At 33.6% G+C, this 10,331-nt stretch overlaps 1 protein-coding gene across 2 annotated transcripts in view; it reads right to left on the bottom strand.

The window, feature by feature from the left end:
• Positions 1-2,649: 2,649 nt before the first annotated feature.
• Positions 2,650-10,331, bottom strand: part of Arp2 (Actin-related protein 2) — a 17,486-nt gene continuing 9,804 nt past the window's right edge. For both annotated transcript variants that reach the window (XM_070114408.1, XM_027364566.2), the window contains 4 exons: positions 7,317-7,477; positions 6,916-7,135; positions 6,461-6,694; positions 2,650-5,559 (listed from right to left, as the gene is read on the bottom strand). In XM_070114408.1, coding sequence (XP_069970509.1) covers positions 5,362-5,559; positions 6,461-6,694; positions 6,916-7,135; positions 7,317-7,477 — 813 coding nt within the window. In that variant the 3' untranslated portion in view covers positions 2,650-5,361. The remainder of the gene's footprint in view (positions 5,560-6,460; positions 6,695-6,915; positions 7,136-7,316; positions 7,478-10,331) is intronic.

The following is a 10,331-nucleotide window of genomic DNA, read 5'->3' as shown; positions in this document are numbered from 1 at the left end:
CAATCGAAAAGCTCTTATCTATATAGAACACGAATATAATCTAACCGATAAAATAGTACAACAAACGGAGATCTACAAAGAAATATATATATATATATATATATATATATATATATATATATATATATATATATATATATAATATATATAATATATAATATATATAATATATATAATATGTATAATATATATAATATACATAATATATATATATATATATATATATATATATATATATATATATATATATATATATATATATTCCTTTTTTCATTGATAAAATCAACACAAGAGATCGTGCATTCTACCTCACCTGCCGATGGAAAAAGTGATTCCTAAGTGCCTTGCTTTGTGACCCTCAATCTGATGTCATTATTATACATGTGACCACCCACCGAGGGACAATATTGCAAACATATTGACCTGATCAGCATTTGCACATCCCTCGTGCAAACAGTATGCACACACTAAATTATTTAATAAACTTTTGCCATACACCAACTTTTCACTCCAGTGCTTCATTTACACTAATAAATTACAAAAAACTATTGTGAATTATTACATAAGATTGCTTACCTTCTAATTAATGGGAGAATGGTGGTTTTATATTTGGTGGAACAGTTGAGAACATTCCCTTATCATTATCCTTATACTAATTACTGAAGTATATTTTCATCTCTAGTCATGTTTTCAAGCTGAAATCATCCAGTTTCCCAAAGTTTCAGCCTAGAAAGGAGTAAATGGAGATACAAGATATTAAGATACAAGATATAATCAACTGCAAAATATTATCCTGCACAGGCTGAGAACCAAAGATCCTGCCATACATAGGATAAGATGCTAAAATAATATACACAGCAATGAAGTGTGTGTGTGATCAAATGTAAATTAAATTATATATATCTACCAATTCGTAGGTAGCTTTCCGAATTAGGATTCTGGAGAAATATTGGAATGTTAATGAAATATCTGGTATTGTGAAATTATCAATTTTCATTCGTACTCTTTCAGTGTGTGTTTGATGGTTAAGGGTTCAAACAAATAGACATGCAAGACATCAATGGTCATATAGCACTATGGTAAAATATTGGGGTAAAGGGGGTTTGAATGAGCAATCTGTGTTTAAATAAGATGTGGAGTCTATTCACTAACAGTTATAAAAAACACTCTTCACTGGAACTTTTTTGGCTCCAAATGGGTAAGAAGACAACACAAATAACAGATGCTAGTTAAGAAAAATGTTGGACCTCATCATTACCCCAGAAACACCTTGGATTATACCAGGTCCATTATGAAACATTTTATCTTTATTAAAAGTATTCTCAATACCAATAAAATCTTAAAATTTAGAATGGAAACATATTAGGATGTAATGATTGTTCACAAACTGCAATATACCCAACATACATATTTCTTTGATCATTTCCAAGCTGAATATTTTGCTATTTTAGTGCAGATCTTTGTTTTCCGTTTACTATTTTTTTCTTTACACCTTGTTATAATAAAATAAAGTGTGTCCACAATGTTTATCAGAATCAAAATAGCTGAATGCATTTGACAAAGTCTGGGCATTCAACATAGAAAATTATTCTGGGCATAGATATTAGAAAACTAGAAGAATTTCCAATTTTCACTTGAGTGCAGCAATAACTATTGAGACATTAATACTATACACATGAATAACTACTGAATTAATACATATTGTACAATCTCTACCAACTGCATCCATATTCTGCAAACAATGAAATTACACTTCATCAGAATCATAACCAATTCATAATTCATGAGAAATAAAAGTCATAAACACTTAATGAGATAATCTAATACACTTCATACGGAACACCAGAAATAAAAGTCGTAAACAATTCAGAATTTCTATAAAGGTAACTCCTATACAAAATGAAATTACTACAATTATAACAAAAGGCTACATGTATCATCATGACCATTTTATACTGTACATTAACTTGTAACAAATCTTTTAGTTTTTACTTAAAATTACTTAAGTTATTCTGGTTATCACCACACCCAGGATATATCACTTAATGTATATTTAATGGAATGTTAATAGTGGAAATATGCATAATCTGACTTGCATACCATTACCACTCTTAATGCAACACAACACCAACAATTGACTAAATTATCATGAAAGACATTCAGGGTGGTAAATGTATATGCACTCTGAGTATCACAAAACTATATTTCAGTTTTCTATAGACCTGAAATTTGCCCTGCAATGAGCTGCAAATTAAGTATAATTCAATTATCTTTATCAATAGATTACTTGTAATGAGTATTACTGATCAGTTTCCTAGTATTGGCTAATACTTTAAATCATGTAAACATATTATAGCTTTTACAAGTTACTCCCAAAAATATCTCAAGCTACTTTACTAAAAATATTTCCTTTTCACATCATACAAGCAAGTAGACAAAAATGTATTTCTTTTTTGTTAGGAACTCTTCAGCATATCTTTACACTCTGCTGGTACATTCATATTATCATTTGGATGGAAATTGAAATACTTTAATTACAAAAAATACATATGAATACCACTATTCAGCAATATATAAATAACTAAATAGTACTTTGTCATATTAGTCAGTTTACAAACAAAATATATCAGATACAAATAAAAGGCGCAATTTTGGATTACTTTCATTTATTAATCACATACAAGTTCAGTTAACAATCAAACCTTATAATTTATTACACAACAGGAAGTAGATTATTTCTGAAGCTGTATATTACCAAGCCATTTAACACATCGCTTAAAAATAATCACTCGTGTATATGAAAGTATCATAAATACTGCACGAAAACTGGAATGCAACATCCACTGTTTATTTTTACACACAGAATACAAACTGATAACAATGGACATCTGATAATCTACCTCTGAATAAAGAAGAAAAGGAAAAACTTTGAGCTGTTGTGATTCTGAAATAATTTTTCTGACATAAAAATCAATTACTCCAAGTTACATAAGGGAAAAAAATTATATACGTACATACATACATACATATATATATATATATATATATATATATATATATATATATATATATATATATATATATATATATATATATATATATATATATATATATATATATTATGTATGTATGCATGTATGTATGTGCACATACATAAACTTACACACCAATAAACAAATAAATACAAAAGTACTAACATTACCGCTTTTCTCAAATGCTCTTTTAAATAGGTAATATGTTTGTGTATTTTTCTTTTTTGTTTGTTTGTTTCTTCACTCGACAGATTCTTTTTTCATGGTTTAACCCTAAATGCCTTACACATGAACAAACAATCATTAATTACCAAAATATAGATGCAATATGTTCATGATATGCATTTAAGGTTACATTCTGGAACAACAGACGCAGAGGCAATACCTCTCCCTCTCTTGGGAATTTACACGCACATACACACATCCAGTAAAATTAAGGAACCTCTGCCGAGTAAAAAATTAGAAAAAAAAAGGGTTACTATGAACAGCACGTTCTCATAAAAGCTCTCGTTGTGATCCGTCTGCGTTCGCAACCAAACTGAAGTCACGAAAGGAATATTTTTACTGGATCACCAAACTGCAAAGGCTTTTTTACCTTGCAGTGTCCAACTTCCTTATTGCACTATAAATTATACTCTGTTCTTGAGAGTTGTTTTCCTGGCTAATTGTTTACCTATTTAAATAGTACATAAGCAATACTGCATGTGGTTATTTGCCAGTTTAATGCACTATTGCTGTTATTTTTAATGATAATCTTAATCTGGTGTACTGTACACATAATGTCATTTAATACTATAATTTTCTACTTTAACCTTCAGAGGGATCAATGTCTGCACTATGTGAAGTATAACTTTTTTTTTTTATAAAAATATTAACAAATTACTTTTTCTTTAGTTATGTGACATGTATTTTCTGTTTATGATGTATGCATGTGACTGTGTGTGTTTGCATTTTTGTTTACTTGTGTATTTTTTTGTGCAGGAGCATGTGTGTGTGTATGTATATGCATGTGTGTGTGTGTGTGTGTGCATATTCACAATCATACACTAAAAAATACACACTGTGGAAAGTACCAAAGAAACGAAGAAAAGAAAGAAAAAAGTGTGCTAAAGCTGAATAAACCATACACTAATTAACCAAAATGAACCTGCTGAAAAAGCAACATAACTCAAATTTCATACACAAAATTGACATTCTGATCCATTCAAATTCACCCGGGTACCTTGCTAGGAACTGGAGAAATATTTGGGGTAATTTTCCTCACTGGATTCATCACTGACATAACAAATGCACAAATGTTTTCAACAAACTCTTCTCATATGTCAATCCTATGTCCCTCTCCCTAAAAAGTAATGCATATCGGCATTCTCTTTCCATAAGCACCATTCAACAGAATTCCAAATTCATTCAATTTTTCTTTACGATTCTTTACTAACATGGAATGGGAGTCAACACTGGAGTAAATGAAGATCTAAGACTTTTATCATATTAAACACTGCTCACTACATGTCCCTTCTCCGAAGTTCACTCTCATGACTTGTGCTTTGTTGGTGCTATGACTTTGTATGGCAAAACTCCCTCCTTCTTCCGAGGGATTACGAATAACTTATGACTAAATCGCTAATCACATGGGCATCAACAAGAATAACCATTATAAATGGCATTCCAGAAATCAATCGGCTGTTTACGGTGTCCATTTGGGAACACAGTCGCAAACAATCAGGGAAATGTTGGGGACTCGTTAGGTAGGCATCCGCAGGGGCAATACATACAGTCCTGGCCTGAGCCTTAATGTCAGGATGGATAAAACAAAACTACTGTTTAATAAAAGAATTTGCTATCTAAATACACTACTGTGCTTAATAGAAAAAAAAAAAAAGAAAAAAAAAGAATGCTGAAGTAGGATCTTTTTCTATGGGGAAAAACAACAACTTTACAAACAATATGCAGCCAAAATTTCAACTGCAATACCCATACTGGTGGAAGAACTGTAACTTGAGGGAAATGAGAGCAATATCTTTAAACAATACTTGGCTTTTCATAACAACAGTTGGAACCCTCTAGAGCAACAGCATTTCTTTTGAGATTTAAAAAAATCAAGATTTCCACATCCATCCTTGCTACTAAGGCATTGGCTGAAAATACATAAACCGTTAAGACAACCATATAAAATATAACTGACATTTTCCTATGCTTCCATCGGCCACCAAAGATAAAACCCCAGCCTGAGCCTTAGACATCAAGTAAAATCAACAGTGTCATGGGAGACATCAATATAACCACAATATCAGCAACAACTGATCTATCTCTTCCACTATCCCCACTGTTCTTATGAAGCTCCGCCAGGCATGAGTTTTTCTAATGCAGCTTGGACGCCCTTCTCTTGGTATTCCTCTCTTGAGATCCAGAAGTTGTCTCTGTCCTTCATGACATCGGCGAGGACTGCCCCTCCAATGAAGACCATGTCCTTCCTCCTTGGGGGGTCCTCAATGCGGATCTTTAGCTTGGACAGTCTCTCCACGTCACCCTGGTACGAGGAAATGTTTAAGGCTTGCGTTATAAGATGAATTAAACCCTATGACCAGCAAATATTCAAGCCTGTCTATTCCCCTGGCACAAGAAAGTCACACGAATGCCATGATTTTCCACTCCACAATGGCGAATTTTGGTTCCTGATATTGCAAGAGCTATATTTTACATATAAAATGTATATTTCACAATCATAAATCTAATACATAGAGCATCACAATCATAAATCTAATACATAGAGCATCACAATCATAAATCTAATACATAGAGCATCAATGGAACAGAAAGCTGCAAAAGTTATCACAGTTCCCTCTTGTGTATGAACGAAAATGGAGACTCATAGTTATAAAACAAGAGATGTTACATAATACAATGGTGTGTGGAGGAGAAATATTGGAGGAAAAGATGGGGCATTTGGCTTGATATAATGATAATTCACATTAACTAAATTCCACTCACTCGAAAGTATGAATGTATGATTGGCTCCAGTTGTACGTGTGACTGGATGAAACTTGACAAACAGTACCAGATATATTAGTGAACACTACAAACATCTCACTGATAATGAAAAAGTCAAAGGAAAAACTCTGCCAGCTTCTGACAACAAAGAGACGACAGGCCTTGTGGGATTGTGGTGAACATGCTTGACTGTATAATATGCAGAACTCCACCCTCAAGGTAAGTAAGACTATAAGGGGTTCAATACAGGAAAAACTATGAGTGCTACCATATCCCTTTCCTGCCCTTTTATATCAACAACTTGGCAACAACCAGACAGAAAAGTAACACACACGCACCCTAGTGTTGCTATAGAAACCACACTACAAGATATTACACAGCAAAATCTATAATATACAGAGGAAAATCATCACTGCACCAAAGGAAGATGAAATCCCTACCTTTAAGACTCTCTCCAGGTACAGCTGCTTCAACTCCCTTTCCAGACGTGATGGTAGGCCGGGATACATAGTAGATCCACCAGACAAAACAATGTGCTTGTAGAGCTCAGGTCGAATGTCAATATCACAGCGCTGTATGGTGTCGAAGAGGAGTTCTGCAATGCCTTGGCCTTCTACGTTAATGAGGTGAGGCTGGAACAGGGCTTCTGGGGCTTCAAACCTCTCACCACCAACCTTCAGGTAAAATAAAATATGCATTAACAACTCTACAATTTTTTTTAGTGAGGGCAAGTGCAAGTATAATTGTGTGTGAATATAAGAGTCTCAAGAGTGTTTTGTGTGTATGTAAAACTGCATAAATAAGCAGTCTCAGCAACAATATAAATCCACCTCCAACCCATCAAATTTTTAAAAATGCTCTACTAATAAAATTTAACACAATATTCTAAACTAACCTTAATGATACGACCATCTGGCAGCTGGTAATTCTCTACTAAGACAGTAGTTTCTGTTGCAAGTTTCTGCTCTTGTTCAATGTTGTAGCCAACATAACACAGTTTCTCCTTCATCATTCTCACTGTCTCAAAGTCTGCTGAGTGGTTGAACGCATACCCTCTCAGCAACAGCAACTTGATCATGTATACGGTGATATCGCGACCGGCAATGTCTAATCGCCTGTGGGTGGTCAAGAATTCAAGTGACAATAGGCAACCAAACATGACCTTGGTGTTATACTCAACTGTCAAAATTTCCAACACTAGTCTTCTTGATCACACTAAGAATTGCAAACAAATTATAATCAGACAAGATAGACTGTTAAAAAAAGACAAAACCTAAACAAAAAGCCACTTCCTACCTAATTTGTGGGAGTGTGAATCCTTCATACACGGGGCAGATGTGGGTAACACCATCACCGGAGTCCACCACAACACCTGACTGAAGACCTTGTGCATACAGGGTCAACACAGCTTGGATAGCCACAAAGGCTCCTGCAAACCCGTACTTCTCGAACATTACCTGATAGAAAAAAAAAAAAAAAAGAAGATAATATATGTATAAGAATTTGTATACTATATATATATATATATATATATATATATATATATATATATATATATATATATATATATATATATATATATATATATATATATACATATATATGTACATATATATTATATATATATATATATATATATATATATATATATATATATATATATATATATATATATATATATATATATATATATATATATATATATATATTATATACATATATATATATATATATATATATATATATATATATATATATATATATATATATATATGTACGTATATATTATATACATATATATTTATATATACATATTTATATATACATATTTATATATATATATATTTATATATATATATATATATATTTATATATATATATATATATATATTTATATATACATATTTATATATACATATTTATATATACATATTTATATATACATATTTATATATACATATTTATATATACATATTTATATATACATATTTATATATACATATTTATATATACATATTTATATATACATATTTATATATACATATTTATATATACATATTTATATATACATATTTATATATACATATTTATATATACATATTTATATATACATATTTATATATACATATTTATATATACATATTTATATATACATATTTATATATACATATTTATATATACATATTTATATATACATATTTATATATACATATTTATATATACATATTTATATATACATATTTATATATACATATTTATATATACATATTTATATATACATATTTATATATACATATTTATATATACATATTTATATATACATATTTATATATACATATTTATATATACATATTTATATATACATATTTATATATACATATTTATATATACATATTTATATATACATATTTATATATACATATTTATATATACATATTTATATATACATATTTATATATCATCATCATCATCATGGGGGCTGACGCCGACGGGGGCGCATAGCCGCATCCACCCTTCGCTTCCACCTACGAGGATCCCTCATGGCTAGACGCCAGGCAGGGACTCGGCCCATCTCTAGTTCTTCACGGCAGGTTTGGTCGATCTGCCCAAGCCATGACTTCCTCGGTCGTCCCACAGGCCTCCTCCATCCAGGGTTGTCTCGAATAGAGACGACCTGATGGGCAGGATCATCCTGAGGAAAGCGAGCCAGGTGGCCGTATAGCCTGAGTTGGCGATCACGGATTGTGCAGATAACAGGGCTTGTGCCAGTCTCACGGTGCAACCGTTGGTTGGACACATGGTCCCGCCAACAGTACCCCATGATCTGGCGCAAGGACCTATTACAAAAGGCTTCAAGACGAGCCTCCAAGGCACAGGACAATGTCCAGGTTTCGCTACCATATAGCAAAACTGGCATTATCAGGGCCTTGAAAACCCGTAGCTTGGTCCTTCTGCACAGGTACCGACATCTCCAAATACTCTTGTTGAGAGAGTTCATGACCCCTGCTGCCAGGCCAATCCGTCTGCTGACTTCATGGTCTGACAGCCCAGAGTTATGAACTACACTACCAAGGTATGTAAAGCTCTCTGTGACTTCAATGTCCTCGCCGCAAGCACGTACCGACTGAACAGGTTCTCCTAACAAGTCCCCAAATTCCTGGACCTTGGTCTTGGTCCAGGAGACCTCTAGACCCAGGGGCTTCGCTTCATTGCTAAATGCATCGAGAGCCGCCACTAGGGTTTCCAAAGACTCAGATAGAATGGCAACGTCATCAGCAAAGTCAAGGTCTGTAACCTTGATATTGCCCAGCGTTGCCCCACAATGACTTTGAACAGTAGCTCTGCCCAGTATCCAGTCCATGCAAGTGTTGAAAAGAGTTGGTGCAAGGACACAGCCTTGCCTCACTCCTGAACTAACAGGAAAGAAGCTCGACAGGCCCCCACCACACTTTACAGCACTTTCAGTACCAGTATACAGGCTTGCTATTAGTCCAATAATCCTTGTTGGTATTCCTCTCAGCCTCAGGATCTCCCAAAGTGACTCCCGATGCACCGTATCGAACGCCTTCTTGAGGTCGATGTAGGCTGCAAGCAGCCCACGCCCGAACTCACGACGGCGCTCTACAATGACTCGAAGCGCGAGGATACGGTCTATTGTGGACTTACCAGGAGTGAATCCGGATTGCTCCAGTCTCTGGTGCCTCAGTAGATGGTCTCTGATACGTCTCAGAAGGATGTGGGCGAGAACCTTGCCTGGTACACTGAGCAGTGTGATGCCTCGGTGATTGCTGCAGTCCCAACGGTCCCCCTTCCCCTTCCAGAGAGGGATGACCACACCCCTCAACAGGTCAGGAGGAATGGAACCGGACTGCCAGATGGCAGCCAGGACAGCATGTAACCCCCGTGCCATAGGTTCACCACCAGCCTTTAACAGTTCAGCTGGTATGCCGCAGTATTTATATATACATATTTATATATACATATATATACATATATATAATATATACATATATATATTATATACATATATGTAATATATACATATACATTATATATATATATATATATATATATATATATATATATATATATATATATATATATATATATATATATATATATATTATATATATATAAGAAAGAAAGAAAGAAAGAAAGAAAGAAGAGTGAGTGAGCGAGAGAGAGAGAGACAGAGAGAGAGAGAGAGAGGGAGAGTGAGAGAGAGAGAGAGAGAGAGAGAGAGAGAGAGAGAGAGAGAGAGAGAGAGAGAGAGAGAGAGAGAGAGAGAGAGAGAGAGAGAGAGAGAGAGAC

This window comes from Penaeus vannamei, chromosome 36, assembly GCF_042767895.1.
Source record: "Penaeus vannamei isolate JL-2024 chromosome 36, ASM4276789v1, whole genome shotgun sequence".
NCBI lineage: Eukaryota > Metazoa > Arthropoda > Malacostraca > Decapoda > Penaeidae > Penaeus > Penaeus vannamei.
Note: the sequence above shows the minus strand (reverse complement) of the source record. Positions and strands in the feature narration are given on the sequence as shown.